This window comes from Sceloporus occidentalis, unplaced genomic scaffold (assembly GCF_023333645.1).
Source record: "Sceloporus occidentalis isolate IW3139 unplaced genomic scaffold, rSceOcc1.0.p SCAF_1, whole genome shotgun sequence".
Classification (NCBI taxonomy): Eukaryota; Metazoa; Chordata; class Lepidosauria; order Squamata; family Phrynosomatidae; genus Sceloporus; species Sceloporus occidentalis.
This window is the reverse complement of record NW_028316981.1, coordinates 212,307,012-212,330,079: the sequence shown is the minus strand read 5'-3', so window position 1 is coordinate 212,330,079 and position 23,068 is coordinate 212,307,012. Positions and strand designations below refer to the sequence as shown.

Below are 23,068 nucleotides of genomic sequence, written 5' to 3'. Positions count from 1 at the left end.
CGCCAATACCAAGGTTTGGGCTGTGCTTCATCTGAATAGGATGCTGACAAAATTTGGGGGGGGGGGATTTTGGTCTGTGCAGACGAAGTCTAGATTGCAACATATTCCAAAGCAGCTGGCTTCAAAGTGGTATTTTTAGTGCAGCCCGAGACAGCTGTCTAGTTATCTAGCTATCTTTTGTTCCTCATGCTTCTGCTCATGTTCCTTCCTACTACCTCTCACATATATAGTCACATATATATAATATCCACAGATTCTTTCCACAGATTCAAGCATTCATAGATTGAATATATTTTAGAAATATATAAATTCCCAAAAGCAAACCTTGATTTTGCCATTTTCTATAAGGAACACCATTTTACTATGCCATTGTATATAATGAGACTTGAGCATCTACAGATTTTGGTATCCACAGGGGGTCCTGGAATCAAATCCCAGCAGATACTCCAGTTCTCAAAATTAAGCAACCACTGAGAGATCCCTAAAATATTAGACACTTGCCCTCCCATCAACCAAATTGCAATAGATACAAGACAAATTTAACTTTGCTGTAGAAACAATATGCAAACACTTTATTTCCTGTGCAGGGAAATCCTGGGGCAGGGGATGAATTTATGACCCTCCTTCTGTGAATCCATGCTTCTCAGGATGCACACCCAGCTCGAAGAACTCACTCACCAAGATCATTGTTGTTCATCATGGCATTTGATGCACGAAGCCTGGGGCCTTGCTGCGTGAAGTGATACCCAAACTTCAAGAGAGATGTATTCTTTTCTAACATACTTGCAATCTCCATTTCTACCTTGTTACCTAGGAGCTGGCTCTTAAAAGAAATAAAAAGACAGGCAGCATATCAGTTATTTCAGGTTTTATTTCCCCATCTAGCTTCCTTGCATATTAAGATGATAAAAATCTCCACTTGCATTTGCCACTGAGAGCACATCCAGAATGATTTTAAAAAGACCAGAAAGTAACAGATTTTGTTCCTGTTCTTTCTGATTTTATTTTGGAGAACCATACCCACTTGATTTATTCTAGAATATTTTCTGTCAGTTTCCAGTATGATTGGAGACTTTTTATACCAGTTCCCCTGGTCAGTTGGTTTTAACCCAGCATAAAATTGGAAAGAAAAGGAACTATATCCAGGACATTTCACTTAGTCAGGACATACACTTGCCTCTCTGGGATGACACCAAGAAATTCTCCATCCCAGGTTTGCACTTAGAAAATCCAAGAATTCCAAGAAGAAAGACCATGAATTTATGGATCAGTCTATGAACACCCACACTGCAGCTCAAAACAACAGCAATATTAAAATAAACAACCTGCCTGAAACACCAGGTGAGGAACAAGACTGACAGCTGGGCTTAATATCTGATTTACCAATGTATACATGTCTAATTTCATTGTGAAGTTATGTTAATCGCATGGCTCAGGGTCACAGTGTGAGTTCTCCTTTTATGCTGATTCTCTTCATCTGAAGAATCTGTTTAACCCTTAACCTAAACAGTAGCATACAGCCTAGAAAATGCTTGCCCACTTTTGTCCAGTTCTTCCAATGCAACTTTTTTCAAGATGATTTGCCTCCTCTGAACATAAAACAGAATACAATTTTATATTATTTTCATTTTGTATCTGCATAAGAGAATTGGAATAAAGTTTTGGTTACCTGGTTGTCAATTTTGAGCTCAATTAGTGTTGTGTTGCACTGAAGGGCTTCTATCAAGGCGAGGATTCCTGATCCAGAAATGAAATTTGATTCCACATTTAAGGTCTTCAATACACAGTTGACTTTTAACATTTCTGCCAGTGCCTTCCATAGTCAGAGAAAGGTGGATGCAGAGAAAAGTATTATCATTATCTATCATCATCACCACCACCACCAAAAAGCTTTAATAGTGTCATAACTATGTAAGAATTGTGTTGCTGACTGATATCAGGCCAAAGAGCAATCAGACCAAAAAGCCATTTTCTTGCTACTGTAAGATTAGCCCAAATATCTGGTAACTGAAGAAATATGCCACCTGATTATGGACATTCATTCTATCTTTCACAGGTAATATAGTGCTATGAGCAGATTGAAAAGATTCCAGTACAGAAGCAATCTTGTCCCCAGAGGTATTGACTAGCCAAGACAAGCTTTCATGTTGACATTTGTTGTTGTTGTTGTTATGTGCTTCCAAGTCGTTTCCAACTGATGACAATTCCAAGGCAACCCTATCATTGGGTTTTCTTGGCACATTTCTTCAGAGGGAGTTGCCACAGCCACCCTCTGAGGCCGAGAAAGTATGACTTGCCCAAAGTCACCCAATGGGTTTCATGGCTCTGGTCTCCAGAGTTGTAGTCCAACACTCAAACTACTATACCACACTGTCTCTCCTACTGACATAGTCTCAACATTTCACAGATGAAAACTGAGACACATGTGGCCAAGCAACATCATTGGTCAAGATGGAAAAATTATTTGATGAGAAACAACACACAAGCTAGGACAGACTGCAGCAGTTTGCTTTTGCCTGAGTCTTCTGGGAGAGGCAAGATTTTGCCCCCTTCTCTCTTCTTCACTCTCTGAGTTAATTGAATGCAAACTACTTCTGCACTTTGCAGCAACTGAAGTAAGCTAAGGACAAAGGAAGAAAGGGGGAGGAGGTGAGAAAAACTGAGATATTTTAAAAGCAGCTGAAAAAGTGGGACCACAGAGGATTAATTGAGACTGTCCCTGGGGAATCAGGACAGTTAGAGGATATATACTGGGCCATTATAATTTATAATGGCACTCAAAAAATCCACATACAGACAAATTAACTTATCACACTGCTGAAAAAAAAAGCATCTTACTGCTGCAGAATTCAGGCTTCATTCGGCCTGTACCCTGGTGTTATCGTGCGGCTCCTGACTTTGAAAAATGACTGCCAAAGCGAGTTCAGAGACCAGCATTGAAGCCTCGCTGTACCAAGATGGCAGTTTGGGGGAGAAAAGCCACGTGATAACACCAGGGTACAGCCCAAATGAAGCTTGATTCGGCAGCAGCAAGACACTTTTTTCAGGGTTGATCTCCAAATATACAACCTCTCCCCATACTCAGTTTCAAATAGTTTGAGATGAAACAATTAATGTGCAAGAGAAAGATCGGATATCTGTACTCACAACAGGCCAAATTTAGCATGCTTGTTGCCAAACCCACTTCTTCACATGAGACCCATAAAAGACTGATATATTATTATTTGAATAGAGATAATTTCCCCTATTATCCACTGTTGCCCCTTGCACATTCCCCTTCTTTCTTTAGACCATAAATATGCCAATGCCCAAATTAAAAAGTTCAGTCCCAACCACTGTTACTCAGAAGCAATCATGCCTGTTTCAGTTGGACTTAACTTCTATGAAAAGTATGTCTAAACCTTCTTTTCAGTAAGGAAAAAGAGAATCCTTCATACAAGATGTGCACTTGGACAAGTACTTCATTCTAGCAAATCATCTTTAAAGGAAACAGTCCCATTAAAAGCTTCCTTGAGCAGATTAGCCAGGGTAAGCTGTCTAACACTTACATAAGCGACAGGGTCATTGCTTCTTGTTCCTACTATGCTGAACTTTTTCACATAGCTGTTGTTCTTCAGAGCCTCAGCATATGCTTTTAATGTTGGTATTGGGATGTCCTTCAAAAGAAAAACACACAGACCATCTCTATGTGTACTGGTTTGCTGGTGTGAAACTACAAATGCCAAGGAAAGCAGTTTCCAACCCTGTGTTTACCTTGAAATATTTCAACCCTTTCTCTACATGCTGTAAAGTGATCTTCGTCCGAAAGTCCCTTCCACTTAGGGTTGCCATAAGTGAAGACCTCCAAACTGGGACAAATGTAGGACAACATATCAAAATGTAGGACTTTTTTTTTTTAAAGCCCTACATTTTGATATGTAGGCCTCACCGGGGCCCGGGAGGGAGCATCTCCGCGGCTGGAGCTCGGACCGCAGAGAGCCCTCCCAGGCCTCAGCGAGGCCTTGGAGGACCCCGCAGCCGGAGCTCCAACCATGGAGCCGCCTCCAAGGCCTCGCTGGAGCCCGGGAGGGAGCGTCTCCGTGGCCGGAGCTCGGACCACGGAGAGCCCTCCCAGGCCTCAGCGAGGCCTTGGAGGACCCCGCGGCCACAAAGAAGGCGCGCGCGGGGGCAGAGGTAGCCACAGGCGGGGCAGTCCCGGTTTTGGCGCGAAACCGGCCTGGGCCGGCACCGCCAAAAGCGGGATTGCCCCACCTACAGGCAGGATATGGCATCCCTACTTCCACTGCAAGTGGCCTCTGAAATTATTTAATTTATTTAAGGGATTTATATCCTGCCTTCCTCCCAAAATGGGATTCAAAGAGGGTTATAAATCCGTTAAATAAATAAAATATTTATTTTTGAAAGGAGGGTAATGGCAGCACCAGGCAAAAATGGGTGTGGGAGTGAGGGCAAGAAGACAGAAGAGAAGCTTTTCTTCATGTTAAAATTTTGAAAGAAATTATGGTGTTTGTTTCATACTTAACAGGTTTCCTTTCTTTCTTTCATAGGATTAACTCTTATGAAAAGCTGTTTAGGACTGCAGTTATACTTTAATATTTGAATTTATGATTGAATTTTAATTGCAAACAAAAATTATTTAATTTCCTTTCTTTCAAGTAATCCCAGGGATCCAACAACATAAGTTGGGGGAAACTGACTTATTTAGAGGACTCACCACCATCTCACCGCAGTGCTGCCTGATGTGGCTGGTGGGAGAAAAGTACCTTTGAAAACAACCTTCAGGGACATTTTTACTGAATAACTGGTGAGTGGGAGAAGACTTAAACACTCTTCTGCCTTCTAAATTCTCCAGTAAAGTACTTGTTCTCCAACTACCCCAAAGTTGGGTTATTCTCAGCAAACACTGATTTGGAAACATGTATTTGCAGAGATAAAATGTAGATACTACACCAATTTTGTTTGTTTGTTTTTTAAAAAATAAAAGATTATTAGTGATAATCACTATATTATCAGGGAGATAATTTATATTATATAAATTATATAAAAAGTGATAATAAGCAGTATTATAAACAGGGAAATAATAGGCACAATTAAGTCATAAAATGTTAGGTATCCAACGGTGGTATAGACCCTTAGGTAACTTTTAGGAATCAAGTAAGCCTGAAAGTAATTGTTATGACTTTTTTGGGAAAGAAAAATGTGATTGGCTATATCAAAAAAATGCCTCTTCTTGCTATTCCATGCAAGATCATAAATCGGAAGTGATTTATACCTTAATATTATTGAGATTGACTTCCTCAAGGTCTGGATCATTGTTTTTCACTCTTTCCAATGTTTCTTCTACGTCTGTTGAATTTGGTTCATCTGGAACGGGTTTATATTGCGTAGGCTTAATTATACCTGCATGAAAGTAGGATAAATGATGTATTAGTCAAAGGCCTATAGTTCCCCTTCCTGTGAGCAGTTGCCCCGGTGGTCCAGTGAGTAAAGAGTTAGTTACTGATTCCCAGGGCTCCCGTTTGGTCTCACCCCAACAGCTTCTGGTCACTGGCAACGACATCATTTTCAGTACGTTTCATTTTGTTTGGGGAAGAATAGGAAGAAGAAACATATGGACCACAAATAGGCCTATCTTTGGTCATGTGCAGAAAATCAGTCTTTCCAGTAGCACTATTCCCAACCCAGCCTTGGTAATTCACGATTGCAACTGTGTTTCCCTAACCCAGCTTCCCCAACCTGGTTCCATTCCATGTTGGACTACATCTCCCATTACCTGCAGCCATCATAGCCATGGTGGAGGTTACAGTCTAATGCAGCTCAGAGTCACCAGGGTGGATAAGGCTGCCTTAGCTTCATACAAACCCATAAAGTGTACCCCTGTATGTACAATGCTTTTCACCTCATTTCTTAACAGCCTTATCTTGAAAGATGGTTTGTGTCACACACATTTTGACTATTTTTTTTAAAAAAATCTTAAAACGTAAGTTGGAAAAGTTTCATTTTTGGATGAACACTTCCAAATTCAGTTTGTAAACTCTGTGAATAGTAGTCCAAAAAAGTACCTTTTCCAAAATCCAAGCTTTATATTTCTCAATTTTAAAAAAAAGAAAAATGTGAATTCCAAGCTGTAGTTAGCTGCCTTCAGTTTGACTGACTGACTGACTGACTAAATAAATAAATAAATAAATAAATGATTTATTTCTAGCCCACCCCATCACGGAGACTTCAAGTCATGGTGATCTCATGAATAAGACACTTCCAAGTCACCCTATCATAAACATGTTGGGAAATTTCAGCATTCTCTTCTCCTCTCTCTTTGCTATTTAGAGCAAGTGAGGTTTAGGTAGTAAAGGCATTTCCTGCATGAGAAACTCTTCCTCTTCCAATGAGAAACCTCTTGTAATTAGCTACCCTTGAGTTAACTTTGACTCATGGTGACCTTCTGGATGAGACGTCTCCAAGTCCCCCTGTCCTCAATCTCTCTGCTCAGGTCCTGCAAGCCTAGGCCCCTGTCTTTCTTGATTAAGTCCAACCAGCTGCCATGGGGTCTTCCTCTCTTTCTACTGCCTTCCACATTTTCTAGCATCATTGTCTTTTGAAATGATTTATTTTCCGTCATGATGTGGTCAAAGTATGACAGTCTGAATATCATCTTGGCCTCCAGAGAGTTCCAGCTTGATCTGTTCTAGAACCCATTTGTTTGTCTTCTTGACTGTCCACAGTATCAATTGTATGGTCATAAAGACCCTATGCAACAAAACAACCAAACCATGTGATCCAGGTCACTTCCTTTAGGAAATTACTCACATAAAAAATTCTTCTGTCCTTGGAAGTCCCCTACACCTCTCCTTGAAAGTGAAGCTTTCTTCTTTAACCTGATCTATTCATTAGCTAGTTAGGATGTAAGCTCCCCATGCAATGTAAATGAAGCCATTAGTTAACTTTTCACTAATTGCAAGCTACTTGTCTTGGTGTTTTTATAAGTCAGTTTCAGTTCTCATTTCTCAGATTGGAGCCCTTTTTCCCCTTGTACTCTGAAAATGAAAGCGAATCTCTAACAGGTTTAGCTTTGATATTTTTGATATTTAAATATTTTGTTTACTATACAAAGGCTGAAGGCTTATGAGATTTGAATTGCCCAACACAACAGCCCTGCTCAAGTCTTGGCAACTCACAGGCTTAGCTTCCTTTATTTATTCTTCTATCCATATAGAATGTGGTCTTTCTCTTTAGAAATACCACCACAGCTTTAGATACCAGGATCTTGTCTAGTTCCTTTACAGATGCCCTTTCAAGTTGGAGTCTTCTGATTTGACTGGAGTCTCCATTTTTATTAATGACTGGGCCAAGCTATGGAAAATCTTGAAATATTTCAACAGCTTGATTCTCTACTTTAAAGTCATATAAATCATCTTCGGTCATTATTTATGTTTTCATAATGTTCAACTGTAAATCTGCCTTTGCACTTTCTTCCTTGACTTTCTTCAGGAATTGTTCCAAATCTTTGCTATTTTTTGCTAGTAGTATGGTGTCACCTGCATATTTTAAACTATTGATGTTCCTTCCTCCAGGTTTAATCCTGCTTAATTAATGTATGATATGTTCTGCATACAAGTTAAACTAGATAAAATGCAACCTTGCCTGACCCCCTTGCCAATTGGAAACCATTCCATTTCTCTATACTCTATCAGTAGCTTCCTGTCCTGAGTAGATTTAGTCCACAGAACAATCAAATATTGTAGCCCCCAGTTTTTCTTTATTTATACACAATGGCTTTGCTATAATCTATAAAGCACAGATTGATTTTCTTTTGAAATTCATGCTGTGCCCCATTAATCAATGTATATTTGCAATATGATCACCAGTGCCTCTTCCTTTCCAGAACCCAGCTTGGACATCTGGTATTTCTTGCTCCATATATGTAAAAGTCTTTGCTGTTGAGTTTTGAGTATCACTTTGCTTGCATGGGAAATTAATGCAATGGTCTTCTAGTTGCTGTAATCCTTGCTGCCCCCTTTTCTTGGGGACCGAAATGTATATTGAACGTTTCCAACTGTGGGCCATTGTTTTCCATATTTACTGACATATTTTAGTTAGAACTAGAGTGGATGCTGTCTCTGTAGCCTGTAGCTCTACTGATATGCCATCTGTTGCTGGTGATTTGTTTCTCCCAAGTGTTCTGAGTACAGCTTCCACTTCACTTTTTAAAACTGGAGGTTTGTCTTCATATGGTTCTTCTTTGAACGAATCTCTCACTCTTTAATCTCTTTTATATAGTTCTTCTATTTGTTGTTCCCAACATCTTTTTTTTCATATAGTGTGTTCCCCTGCTGTTCATAGAACATCCCCACTCTTGGTTTTAATTCTCCTTCTATTTCTCAGATCTTCTAGAAGAGATCTCTTGTTCTTCTTTTGTTGTTATCATCTATTTGTCTGCATTATTATAGTAGTTCCCATTGTCCCTGCACACAAATCGCTGAACAGTTGCCTTCAGGGTTCTGACTCTATTTCTGTTACATTTTACTTTCTATCTGTCCTTAACTGCTTGTAGAATTTCATTGAGCCCTCTCTTTCTTTTTGGCTATAGATAGTGCCTTTTTGCATTCATTCATGACAACATCCTTGACTTGAGTCTGGAGTTCTTCTGGTTCCCAGTCAATTAGGGTTAATGGTGCAAATCTATTTTTCATATTATCTTTAAATTCTACAGGGATGTTCCTCATGTTGTATTTTGGCATGATGGTTTGTTTGGTATTCTGTAGCTTTAGACTAATTTTTTTTATATTTGTATTTCATAGTCTGTGGCGCATTACAGACCACCCCTTTGGGGCGGCCTGTAGGCATGCCTTTCTCTGGTGTATCGGGGCCTCAGCTGCCAGACCGGCAGCCTCTGAGGCCCCGATCTGCCGCTTTGCAGGTTGCGGGGAAGCGGCAAAAGGCCGCTTCCTCGCAGCCTGGAAAGGGGTGTCCTTGGGGCTTCAAGGCCCAAGGACACCCCGTGGCGGTGGGGAGGAGGAGAAAGGAGCCGCTTGGCCCCTTTCTCCCTTGCATTGCTGGGCGCAGCTGTCTGAAGGCTGCGCCCAGCGACGCAAACCAGGAAGGAGCTCCGAAATGGAGCTCCTTCTTGCTCTGCGCAAAGGGTGCATTAAGCACCCTCGCGTGGAGCGATGGCGTCACGTCCGCGCCGCCTCGTTTGGAGGCGGTGCATTCGTGACACCATTGTGGTGACGGCTGTGTGGAACAGCCGCCGCCATTTTGTACGGACTCAGTCCATACTAGGGTTAGGGGGGTGCGGAAGCACTGCCCCTTCCTAACCCTAGTACGTACTGAATACATACTTTATGGCAGTCTGTAACCCGCCTGTGTCACAGTCTGCTTCTCATCTTCTTTTTGCAGACACAATTGCGCTTCTCTGTCTTCTGCTTCCAATTATGTAATCTATTTGATTTCTCTATTGGCATCAGGTGATGTGTCCACGTATACAGTTGCTTCTTGGGTTGATTGAAGAATGTGTTTGCAGTGAACAAACGATTGGCCTTGCAGTAGCTCTTCTGCTTCATTTCTTTATCCTAGTCCAAATTTTCTTATAACCTCTGATTTTGCTGTTTCCTACTTTTGCATTCCAATGGTCTGTTATTAAGAAGAAGTCCTATTTTGGTGTGTCATCAGTTTCCTCCTGGACTCTTTCAGGGTTTGTTTTTTTCTGCCTCTGTAGTTGGAGCATAAGCTTGGATTAGCTTCATATTTACCAGTTCTGAGCAAGGTCAAGGTGTAGGCAGTGCCCTGTAACTCTAAGTAGGTTTGGAAGACACTGATTGTTTAGAATAGATCTAATTATTTAGATCTCTTTCAGTCTGGCTTCCAGCTTCCTAGGGTTGAGGCAGAAATTGTCTTTGTTGCATCCTGGGTGACTTATACTAAGGAAAAAAATGGGGCTTTTAACCCCATTGTTTTGTTGTTGTTTTTGTTTTCAGACCACTGAAAACAACCTGGTATCCCTCCAAATTCTCTGTCTAGGATGGAACTTGGAGGCATGGTGTTGAATGGTTCCAGTTCCTCCTGAGAGGAAAGACCCAAATGGTTGTGCTGGAGGACTTATGTTTTACCCTTTAGCCACTTAATACAAGGTTCCTTCTTGCTTTTCAATATCTATATCAAGAAGCCAGTGAAAGTTATCCATAGGTTTAGGTTAAGGCATCACAATATGCAAGTCTATCTTTTTGTTCCTCTAATTCTGGAGCTGAATCCCTGGACAGATGCCTGGGGACAGTATTGCAATGGATGAGGGCTAAAAAGATGAAAATTAATCTGAACGAGACAGAAATAACGGAAGATGGCAGATTCAAAAATCTAGATGATGATGATTATTATTATTATTATTATTATTATTATTATTAAGCTTTATTTATATAGCACTGTAGATTTACACAGTGCTGTACATACAAACAATAAAATAAATGTTTCTATCTTAATTTGGATGGGCCCATAGTCCCTCTGAAGGGCCAGATTGCCATCCCTCCCTCTTTGATAGCAGCAGCACAAAGTGTTTGGGAAGAGGCCCAACACATCTGCAGTACTGAGCTGCCAGAGCTGTTTTCATTTAATAATCAGCCTCTGCAGATCAAGCAAACAGCAAACACTCTTCAGCTGTTGGAAGCAATGTCTGTTACTCTTTGTGGAAGGTGCCCATGTCAGCTTGGAAATTCAGCCTTTTTTTCTCTAAACCTCTAACTGGATCTCAGCAACTCTTCTGCACATCTTCCTATCTGACTTGATTTTATCAACTTTCTTAGATCCTTAAGCATTGGATTGTTAATGGCTCACATTACCTGTGCCTTCTGTCTACACAAAGTAGTTTACAACACAGGTATGCAGTCTGTAAGTGCCTTGACATCAGATCTGTCTGTGGAAGTGGAGGTGGCATCACTTATCGTGACTGCTTTTTGGTAGCCATGAAAAGCAAACCTAGCCACAGTGGTTATGTCCAGATTAGATTGTTGCAGTGCATTCTACATGGGGATCTCCTTGAAGATAGTTTTAGAAACTGTCATGGTTATAGAATGTGGTAAATGTGGGTAGTAAACCCAAGCACCCACTTCAAAGCAAACAGATAGAAAAAAACAGCTAGTAAAATATTTTCAACTATATATTAAAGTATCATACTGGAGTGTATAAAGGACATACTGTGATAAATTTCTGAAAACAACCATGAGATATCTAGCTACAGAATGTGGAAGCCAGAACATACGTGGTACCCAGGTACTCATAACATATTATATCTATTCAAAATAATTCACACTGAGCCCATACAGACACGCCAAAATAAAGCTGCTTCAGGTCACTTTGAAGGTATGCTGTTTAAATGCTGCATGCGTCCTAAGAGGCCGGAAGCTGCGCCAAAGCCACACTCCAGTCCTAAGGACTGGAGTGCAGCTTTGGCACAGCTTCTGGCCTCTTAAGATGTGTCATTTAAACAGCATATCTCTAAAGTGACCCGAAGCAGCTTTATTTTGGCCTGTGTGTATGGGACCACTGACTGCCTTTTTAGTTGTGAGGTCACCTGAAGAAGCTGGACTCTAAAGCCCCCAAACGGCTAGGCCATGTTATCTGAAAAGCTGTCTACTTCTTATATGTCTACTACTCATATAAAGGAGCCCTGGTAGACGAAGTGATTAATTGCTGGTCCTGTAGCCACCACATTTTAAGTTCAATTCTAAAGGAGGGCTCCATCCTTTTTGTAGGTCGCTAACATGAGTATCCAGCTTGTTGGGGGCAATTGTTTTACACACTGTAAACCACTTGGGGAGTGCTAGTTCACTGATGAGTGGTACAGAAATGTACTTGCTCTTGCTAGTGTTATATGGACGTTCCCAAACATTATGATTAGCATTGGAAGCCATATTCTCTGGCCCTCATCCATCACAGCAATTAAGCATTATGCTGGCAGCTATTCAGAGAGTGTGAGTGGTGAAGTGGCTGATCTAAGGGAGATCAGAGTTCAAAACCCTGACTCAGCCATGGAAATCCATTAAGTGACCCTGAGCAGGTCTCTCTCTCATCCTCAGAAGGCAACCGTGACAAAGGCAGGTTCCACACCTCCAAAAAGTATGTGCTTGGCACGTACTAGGGTTAGGAAAGGGCGTCCTTTCCAGACACCCCTAACCCTAGTACGTGCCGAGCACATACAAAATGGTGGCGCCTATTCTACATGGGCGCCACCATTTTGACGTAGCGGACGCTTAGCATCCGCATGTCTCGGCACCATTATGACGCCACAAGTGTGCCAATGGCACTTTGCGGCATCATAATGGCGCCGCAAAAAGAAGCCGCTTCTTGCGGCTTCTTTTTGCTGCGCGGAGGAGCCACGTGGTTTGTCTGCTGCGGTTCCTTCATGCAGCAAACACCGGCGCCGGCAGACCACCCTTTTGGGCGGTCTGTAAAGCGCCAAAGCCCTCTGAACAAATCTTACCAAAAAAACCCAATGACAGAGTTGCTACAGGGTTGCTATAAGTTGGAAATGACTTGAATGCACACAACTACTGGCAGCTATAAAGGATGACCCTGTCTCAATGGTGGCATCACAACTTTGGAACTTCCTTCTTAGGGAGGTATCTCTAAGTACATCATGGCTGACTTTAAAACAACACATTTATTTCAGTCTATACTTGATGCCTAAAAATCCTTACTGTTGCTACTGCCTGCATCTGTATGTTTAATTGTCATGTGTTTTGATGTTTTTCAAATTATACAAGCTGCCTTATGAGGGCAATGCAACCTGAAAGGGGAGTCTTTTAAATAATGGCAAAGAAAAAGCCACAAGCAAAATTTTGTGTAAAGATGCAATATCTCTGAGTGAGAGAGGAAAACATTTACTCGGGAATAGATCTGCTGATATGGAGTCCTTTCCTGTCAACATATATGATGTTCTTTTGCTAACCATTTCTTTAGAGAGAAGTTTGCTTTTCCATAATTAAGACTAAAGAAAGGATCATGTAAACCACTCACCAGTGAATCTTCCTGGAATTTGATAAAAATACATGGGCTTTTCAGGGCACATCAAAGAATAGTTGCTAGTGTGAACTCACTAAATGCAATATCTGTGTTCAGCAAGCACGAGTAAGATTGCACCAGTTTGCTCAAGTCTTCAGAATCTGTGAGGCTGTAAATCTTACTTACTATCCAATCCTTCTTTGTTGACTATGGTTGTGCTTCCAAGTGCTTCATAATATTGTTGATTACTCATCAGGGTATGCATGCCAAGAATAGCTACATGAGAGAGAAGATAATAAAACAAAATACGCTGAGCAAAGTTACAGATTTTCCTTTCTTGGGAAAGTAAAATTTGGCCAAGACACACAGCAGCCTAAAAAAAGGCTTGAAATAGCACAAATAAATGGTTTTGTTTGGTTTGTATTTTGAAGTCAAGGGGTTGAGGCAGAGCATAATTCAAGATGGCCCAGAATGATGGGTGAAGCTCAACACAGCTCACATGACAACATCAGATGTGAGCACATGTTTTTCCATAACCACGTGGATTGCATGAAAACAACTTTCAAGTAGCACCTTACCACATCATAGCATCCTTCTGGACCATTTCTCCATTCAGTGACCCAGTTGTCTATGTATGCTGACAAAGGTTAAAGAGAATTTTACTGCAGTTGCTTAGAAATCTGGTAAAACCAATGATGGAAGTAGTAAAATTCTTCACACCATTTGACAAGACCCATGTGAGCTACCCACAGAATTTGTAAGGCCCTGACAAAAATGTTTAAGAAGCCTCTTTACTCTCCAAATAAATGAACAGCTGGAGTTTCTTATTTGGTTTTAAATTTAGTCTACGTTCTCACACCGTCACTCTATGAAGTGCATTTAGAAGCACATAGAAACATAAATAAAGCCATATCCATCCTCAGAGGTAAATGATCTGGCATCATGCAGCAACACTGTACAAATGTAAACCTGACAGCAGTTTAGAAATGATATTTGCGCCATGACTGTAGTGTGATCTTAACTCAAATAACGTATTACCTCTGCACTTTTTAGTCAATTAGTTACGCACACATTGTAATAGGTACTGTCTTGGAAGAGGTGTTCACTCAGGTACTGTATAAGAGGCAATAGGGGGATACTTTTACTGTGTAAGAGAGTGCCTGCGAACCATTTTTTTCTATGTGCATTTAAATGGACATTAAGAGGGGTGCAATTAAGCAGAGATAGCTTTTGAACTGACTGAACTAGTTTTTTAATCAATCTTTTTTTACTTGATTGACATTATAATTCATAACATGCATCCTAGGGACTTCTAAAAAAGCATGGGTAAGCATGTGCTTTAAACATGGTAGGCCTAAGTTCTATACATGCAATTATCTACATGTGAAAATTCTTTAATGACCATTCAATTAGAGGTTCAGGCAAAAATGAGAAGCACACAAAACTTAAGACCATCTTTGCTGACACTACAATTTAATTCCTGACTTAAATTGCCCAAGAGTAGAATGAAGCCAGCATTACATGCCACCAATATGGAGTTCTCCCTAAATGGACCCATTTGAGGGCACATGGGTGGAAACAGTCTTTACGAATCATGCAGGATTGTTATCACTCATGGTTTGTTTTTATGTCTGAGAGTCAGTCATAGGACAATAAATCTAGAACCTCACATGCTCTTGGCTCTAACACAGCAAGCTACATCATACACTAGTCCTATGCTTTGTCCCTCACTGTGACACCGAATCTTGGTGTCAGGATCCATCTGTGCCTAGAGACCCAACTCTTGTTTGACAGCTTGAACCTCCCCTGTTTCAGCCCTACTTGGGAAAAGGAAACTAGCAATAACACCTACTCCAGAGAAATGTCCTTGTGAGGCCTGTAGAAGACCTGAAGTAGCAATACATATTCAGTTAGGGTCTGTTGGCTGCAGGTGACCAGATGTCCTAACTGCAAAGGAGGACATGGCACCGTGAAATGTAAGATATTCAAGGAAAGTGTAGGACATTCCAAAAAAAAGCTAAAAAGACACATATAAACGTAAATTCATGCTTCTCACTCATGCTCAAAAAGGAGGACATTGTGGAATTCCTCCTGGACAGAAAGTTAAAATGTAGCACATGTCCTGGAAAAGGAGGTTGTCTGGTTACTCTATCCATGGGGAGCCCTGGTGGCACAGTGGTTAAATGCTGGTACTGCAGCCACAAGGTTGTGAGTTTGATCCCAGGCAGAGCTCCAAGGGTGATTCAGCCTTCCATCCTTTCATAACTTGGTAAACTGAGTACCCAGCTTGTTGGGGGCAATTGGCTTACAAATTGTACAAATTGTAAACTGCTTAAAGAGTGCTGAGTTCACTAACAGGTGGTACAGTAATAGTGCCAATGTATTCTGCTTTGGCCAGGCCCCACCTGGAATATTGTGTCCAGTTCTGGGCGCCACAATTCAAAAAGGATGTTGAGAAACTGGAGCGTGTCCAAAAGAGGGCGACTAAAATGAAGAGTCTGAAAACCATGCCCTATGAGGAACAACTTAGGGATCTGGGGATGTTTAGTCTGGAGAAGAGAAGGTTAAGAGGTGATATGATAGCCCTGTTTAAATATTTGAAAGAATGTCAAGCAAGCTTGTTCTCTACTGCTCCAGAGCCTAGGACCTGGAGCAATGGATGCAAGCTACAGGAAAGGAGATTCCACCTCAACATTAGGAGGAATTTCCTGACAGTAAGGGCTGTTCAACAGTGGAACACACTCCTTCCTCGGAGTGTGGTGGAGTCTCCTTCTTTGGAGGTCTTTAAGCAGAGGCTGGACGGCCATCTGTCAGGTATGCTTTGATTGTGATTTCCTGCATAGCAGGGGGTTGAACTGGATGGCCCTCTTCCAACTCTATGATTCTAGGAATGTAAATGCTATTGTTATTGCTATGGAGACAGTTCCAAGTACAGAACCCTGCTCCTTCTGGACTGCTCACTGCCTATATGCTTGACCCACTACTATACGCTCAGCAGAATGAAGTGCAAATGAAGTGACAGACTGGAGATGGTGCAACTTTACACATGATGTGGGAAATATTCCTACTGAATATGCCCTGCAATCAGATGGAGTCACCCAGAAGTGCGTTTTATGTTGCTGGACTTTCCAAAAGTGAATTTAATGTCAACTTTTAATATTGCTTTGTATTGCCAGCAATAAGAAGCTAGTAAGAAAGAGAGAAGGCATGTGCACCTGCGCATGCATATGCCAGAGGTAGGGAGAAGAAGGACCACCTGGCTTTACTTTCCATCTTGTTTTTCTTTCGTGGGTATGCCTGAGAGCTAGCAGTTTCTAGTATAAACACCTAAATGTTCACAACCAAATATTCAGCCACGAAAAGAACCAACATGAACCTTATCTTTAAAACATTTTGCTGAAAATATACCTTTTTTTTGGGGGGGGGGGGGTGGAACTAGGCAAATTATTTCCTTTTCATTGTGATTTCATTTTCACCACCAGTGGCTCTCAAATATGCCTACCTTCAGTAATTTCCCCCCAATTCATTTTATCTTCTGAAACCCAAATATGTTCACTAAGGAATCTGTGAACCCTGCAGATCTTTACCATACAATTCTGCCTTCATTCTCAGCTTGCAGTAGATATCAGCCAGGGCTGTCAGACCTGGTTGCTGGTCCTCCCAAACAGCAAACGTACTTAAGAAGGCTCTCTTATGGCTTTAGGGCAAGCCAGGTAACAGTAGACAAGCTGTTTTTCAGAGAAGCTTGTCTCCAGTAACTGATATTTTCAGTTAACTTAGAATCTTTGATAGGTTTCCAAGGCTTTCAAAGAATACCTCTGGAAAACCATTGGAAAAATTGTATCAAGAAATAGGAATGCTGACAATTTCTGGAAAGGGAGTCACTAATTTAAATCAAGCTGAGCCTTTGCCTCTTTTTTCAAAGAATATGAAGCCTCCTCTTCCAAATAGTATCTAAGCTCTTCCCTTAATCAAAGGTTCCCATGTTCCAATATGACTCCAGGACAAGAATAAAATCCTTTCAGAATAACCACTCTCTTGAAAAGGTATGTTCAGTATGGAATACTGTCATCTAATAGGTACAGTATGCACTATTCTAAATTAAAATTGGAATACTGGTCAAATAACAGAAGTTGTACTTTTACAATGGGTTAAGTGTGTGAATTACACATTTGGTGGGCTACACTGACATTGGTTATCAGCAGAATCCATGTTCCTGGCATCCATTTAATTAAAATAAAGACAGTCTAGAGCAAAACTTATGCAGAGATGCAACCAGCAACCTCATGTGAAGGCAATTAATTCTACTCTCTCTGCATCGGAAATAACTGCAGATCCTAACCAGGTCCAGTTCAAAGAAACAGGAATACTGTCCATCCCAGTAAGTGACAAGGATATACAGAGCAGTATATCATGCAATTATATTGGAGACATCCTCCTCTATGGATGAGATGGGACCTTTTGTTTATTTCTTAATGTAAACTAGTAGTTGTTTCATGCAACCTCAGAATTAAAGCAACACTGCACAGGTGTATGTTTCTGAGAGAGGAGGGGCACACTATTCCTTCTCTTTCCGGAACCTTCTATTACTGTTTTTGATGGTGTTCAGAATTACTTTTGAGCATGCATCTCAGGATGGTATGTGAAGCATTAGACCAGGAGCATGTGCTGGCTGAACACCAGCCTACAATTTCGAGCACAAACTGAAACCCCTGCTGGATATTTAGTCATGAGCAGAGTGGCAAAGAGGACTTCAGTTTGCCAGATTACATCTGATGAGGAGCGTACATAAGTGAGTAAGGAGATTATCACACGCCTCTTTTTGCCTGATCCAGGCATGGGCTGGGCATGGACTTAAATGGATCTTATTGTACGCCTCTGTGCCCAACTTGGCCGCATCATGTACCTAATCTGGACTGCTGGCATATTTTTCGAAGAACGATACTTTCCAGTGCAATAAAATCTGTTTAAACCAGTGCCCAGCCTGTGCCTGGATCGGGCAAAAAGAGGCACGTGATAATCTCCTAAATAAGAAGTCCTGACCCCAGTTCACAATCCAGACAGCTTTTGTGAATACAAAATGATCAAGCAGCAAAACATTTTTGGGCAACAGGACAGCGCAGCAGGCCTAATGCACTTTGCATTCCTAAAACAGGACCAGGATGAGGTCACAAGTGTGGTTCTCTTACAGTGCCTCTGCGACTTCTAATGTGATGGATGATGTCATGGGAATATGGAACAGACAGCAGGCTGGAAAAAACAGACATAGTTTAAGCAGGAGGGGTAGGTTATGTGATAAGAAAAGGGAAAAAGATACAGTGAAATGGTGGTTAATGTGCAATGATGGAAGCCAAAACAATTTGCACTAGATCCTCCCTGCTTTAGGCTCATGCTAGAGACAATAGTGAAAATAGTAATCATATGTCATCCCACAGCTTCATTACTCTGAAGCAGGATGTAACAATGCTCCATGTTTATATAATATATTATATACACTACTGCTGTTGCTGCAGGAGGGAATGCAGGGTGCTGTGATCATATCATAATGCATGCAAGAAGAACTGGGTATTCTGGAAGGGGAGGGGGAGGTAGAAGTGCAGGCATCATGCAGCTATCATCATCATCATCATCTCTAATTTGGGCCTTAAATAATCTGTTGTCAGACAATAATACAGTAAACCCCATTAAGAAAAGAAAGTATGTCAATCAGGAGCAGAAGCCATGGCGAGTACGGGTCCCAGGCGGGGAAGAAAAGCCTCCCTGAGGGGAAGATTCCTTTCCCGCTTGGGCTCCGCCGCCGCCGCCACAGCAAGGACAGGGCCCAGGCGGGGAAGGAAAGCCTCCCTCAGGGGAAGATTCCTGGCCTGCTTGGGCTCTGCCGCCGCCGCTGCGGCGAGGACAAGGCCCAGTTGGGGGAAGGAAAGCCTGCCTGAGGGGAAGATTCCTTCCCCGTTTGGGCTCTGCCACGGCAAGGACGGGGCCCAGATGGGGAAGGAAAGCCTCCCCTCAGCGAGGCTCCTTTTCAAATGTAGGACACAAAAAGTGTCCTACATTTGAAAATTTTGTCCTACATTTGTCCCGGTTTGGAGGTCCTCACTTATGTCAACCCTAAGCCCACGGAGGCGGCAGGCCACTTCCGCGGGCTCCTTCTTGGCCCATGCAGCCCCAGGCCTCTCTCTCCAGAGAGAGAGGCCTGGGGCCGCAAGGGCCGTGGGGGAGCCCGCGGAGGCAGTCTGCCCAAGCCCTTCCCTTCGGCTGAAAGGGCCCCTTGGAGCCCTTTCGGCCGAAGGGAAGAGCCAAAGGGAAGGGCCTGGGACGGGTGCCCAAGGCCTTCCCTTCGCCCTCCCTCCCCTTTGGCCGAAAGGGCCCCTTGGAGCCCGTTCGGCCGAAGGAAGGGACTGAGGAGGAGAGGGCGGGCACACGCCTCCTCCTCCCCGCGGGGCTTCGGTGGAAGCTCCGCCCCCAGAGGGTGGAAGCTCCACCCCGGCATGTGGCTCTGCCCCCGGAAGGGTGGAAGCTCCACCCCCGGCACGCGGTCCCACCCCTGGAGGGTGGAAGCTCCCCCCCGGCTTCGGCCCCCCAGTTGACTGAGGGACAGCAACCTGGCCCCTGGCTCAAAAAGGTTGCCTACCCCTGGTTATAACATTGATGGTGGACCTCATTATATGATCTATTTTTTTTAAAAAAAAACCAATATTTCAATTACTGCTAAAACACTAATGTGTGCTAAGTTTTGATATGTATTATATGTTTTCTTTTTCTTAAATTGTGCTTTGTATTTTAACATGTTGTATCCAGCCTCGAGCCTTTGAGGAGAAGTGGGAAAGAAATAAAATTTATTTTTATTATTGTTATTGATGATCAAGTTGTTTCAGTCTTCTGAACAAAAAAGAGTAGTTCTATCTCCTTTATGTTTATCTTAGAAAGTTGGGCTTTTGGTAGGCTCAGAAAAGGCAGAAGAGCCAAAGGAAAAATACAGAATGACAGTAATTGGACAACAGTATCAAGTGGATAAAAAAGAGTCAGCAAAGAATGGTTTCTAGTTGGATTTCAAATAGATGGAGTCCTGTTATTATTAGCACAGCATCACTAGGGTTGGCATCACTTGATGTAGTAACTCACAGTGTCATCTGTACCACTGACCTCTTCCTATACCACACCATATAGAATCCTTAGTCATGTTTTTTGTACTAATGTAATTAACAAATTGTAATTCCCATATATCGCTGAATGCAATGACAACAGTTGTGACATAAACTAGTAAAATTGAAATTATTATTATTATTATTATTTCAAAGAAATTTTTAAAATAATATAGATTTATTTTTTTAATTATCCTTTCTCCTCACACTGAGCCTTGCCTCACTCACACCATCTCTTTAGTGTTTCAAAGGGACGCAAGTGAACTCCACAGCCCATTTCCGCTAAAAGACAGATGTTTGAGGAGCGGTGGTGTAACACCCTCTTAGGGAGTCATCTGGTGTGGCCCACACACCCTGCACCCTGGTTATTTTCATGTAAAATACTGTGTGTTACAAAAAGAAATACAAAAAATGTCCCTAGATTTTTGTATTTTACCTGCAATGTCACAGAGTTCAGCGTCTGAGGCATTTGCTAGTGCTTCCTCCAGTTCTGGTTCCAGAGTTACACTTTCCAAAACAGGATCAATTGCTTTTTGCTTGGGAACCCAGACTTTTCCTAGAAAATAAATACAGTGGTATCAGTTCATTCCTCCAGGCTGATAATCATTACAATGAGTACTAAAATTCTTTGTTGGTGATAGCAAAGCCCTGCTCATTTAGTAGGATGTATAGGATTGGAAAGAAAAACAAGTACACACCACTAGTAAAGTGAAATTTTACTTACACATAATTATACATTTTCTTTGGCACTAATTTAGCAAAAACTTAGGTGATAGCATTGTATGTAAACACTAACATCCTAAGGGCTAAATAAGATGTCATTTTAATTGTATGGTGAGCAACCACAACTGGTTGGAAAATACCAGGTTGCAGTGGAGGATTTTTCACATGGTAGACAGGGTTTAACTTTTTCCTCCCCAGCCAATTAAAAACAGTGGCAGGGAATGAAAAGTCCTCATTGATGCCAGTGGGAGATTTCTTCCCTAATGCTTACATGCCATGCTGGGGATGGTCGTGTGAGTGATTTTGATATTAGTTCCTAAGGCAAAAGACTTGAAACTCTGGTAAAAGGAAAGATATTTGTACAATTGCAGTTGCTAGGGCTGCAATATTATCCATAATTCTGGAATTACAGTGCCAGGAACCAGTTTAGTCATCTGTTGTTAACAGTGGCGTCACTTGGGTTAGCATCACCTGGTGTGATAACTCATGGTGTCACCCCCTCCATTAACCGCCGTCATACTATACCATATTGAATCTTTAGTAATATTTATGTACTAATGTTACTCATAAATCGTAATTCCTATATATAACTGAATGTAATGGCAATAATTGTGACATAAACAAGTAGCAAAATTAAAATTAAACCTTTAAATTACAGTGTCATGCAGACAGCCTAAATCAGGGGTAGGCAACCTTTTTGAGCCGGGGGCCGGGTTGCTGTCCCTCAGACAACTGGGGGGCCGAAGCCAAAAAATAAATAATTAAATAATTTTTTTAAAAAATTAAATATTTAAATAAACCAGGACAAATGTAGGACAAAATTTTCAAATGGAAGACACTTTTAAAAAAAATATGGAGGACACGCGAAAAAATTTGCTGATTTTTTAAAAAATGTTAATATAAATGCATGTTTCTGAGGCTTCTATAGACAATTGCCCCCCAAAGGCCCCGGTGGCAATCGGCAGCAGGACCAGGCTGGGGCCGGTCCCAAGGCCTTGCCGGGCCGCATCCGGCCCGCGGGCCGCAGGTTGCCTACCCCTGGCCTAAATGTATTTACATGTACATAGTTTCATGTGGTTGAAGTGAAAATTTGGTAAGATAATAATAATAATATTTTTCTATATATATATATATATATATATATATAATATTTTTCTAATAATATATTTCTATACCGCTTTTCCACATTGATCAAAGCGGTGCACAAAACAGAAGAATACAACAATACAAAACAAAATCACAATGTATACATAACGGTAAAACTATATAAAAAATTACAAATACAATTTAAAAACTATTAAACCAAATCAAAGCCAGCTGAGCTGATGATCCATGATGCAAAATACATATTGGGGGGGGGGGGAATCACATGATATCAAAGCACATGGGGAAAGGCTTGATGGAAGAAAAAGGTCTTTCTAAGTTTCTTTTTAAAGAGATCTAGAGAGGTGATGGAGCGGAGCTCATCGGGAAGGGTATTCCAAATTTTTGGGGCTGAGATAGAAAAGGCCTTTGCGAGGTCAACGCATATTTCGCAGTCGGAACCCTCAACAGATTCTTCCTGGCTGACCTGAGTGTGCAAGGCAGATTATATGGGGAGAGGCGGTCCTCCAAGTAACCTGGGCCCAAGCCATTTAGGGCTTTATAGGTAATTACCAACACCTTGTATTGCGCCCGGAAGCGAATAGGCAGCCAATGGAGATCTTGTAAGATGGGTGTTATGTGGTCAGCCCTAGAACAACCAGCGACCAATCTCGCAGCCATATTCTGCACTAATTGAAGCTTCCGGGTTTGGTATAAGGGTTGCCCCATGTAGAGCGCATTACAGAAATACAATCGAGAGGTTACCAGAGCATGTACCACGGTTTCAAGGTCCCCCCGGCCCAGGTAGGGTCGCAGCTGGCGTATCAGCCGAAGCTGATAACAGGCGCCTCTGACCGTCGCATGCACTTGAGATGTCAATTGGAGCGATGAGTCCAGGAGCACCCCCAAGCTGCGAATAGAGTCCTTCAGGGGGAGCGTGACCCCATTTAGGACAGGTGGGAAAATTTCACTACCCGGGCCCAGGGAGCTTATCACTAGTACTTCCATTTTCTCTGGATTCAGACTGAGTTTGTTTTCCCTCATCCAGCCCATTACCGACTCCAAGCAGGCATTTAGAGGAGAAATGCCATCCCTAGTCACTGCATCAGTCGGAGACACAGAGAAACATA

The 23,068-nt window shown here is 41.9% G+C and overlaps 1 protein-coding gene across 6 annotated transcripts in view; it reads right to left on the bottom strand.

Annotated features, from left to right (window-relative positions):
• Nucleotides 1–23,068, bottom strand: part of TMOD1 (tropomodulin 1) — a 51,033-nt gene that overhangs the window by 4,236 nt on the left and 23,729 nt on the right. For 5 of the 6 annotated variants that reach the window (XM_089488767.1, XM_089488768.1, XM_089488769.1 and 2 more), the window contains 6 exons: nt 20,569–20,688; nt 13,177–13,266; nt 5,273–5,400; nt 3,549–3,656; nt 1,670–1,813; nt 679–823 (listed from right to left, as the gene is read on the bottom strand). In XM_089488767.1, the coding sequence (XP_089344893.1) occupies nt 679–823; nt 1,670–1,813; nt 3,549–3,656; nt 5,273–5,400; nt 13,177–13,266; nt 20,569–20,688 (735 nt within the window). The remainder of the gene's footprint in view (nt 1–678; nt 824–1,669; nt 1,814–3,548; nt 3,657–5,272; nt 5,401–13,176; nt 13,267–20,568; nt 20,689–23,068) is intronic. The other variant, XM_089488771.1, reaches the window with a different exon arrangement.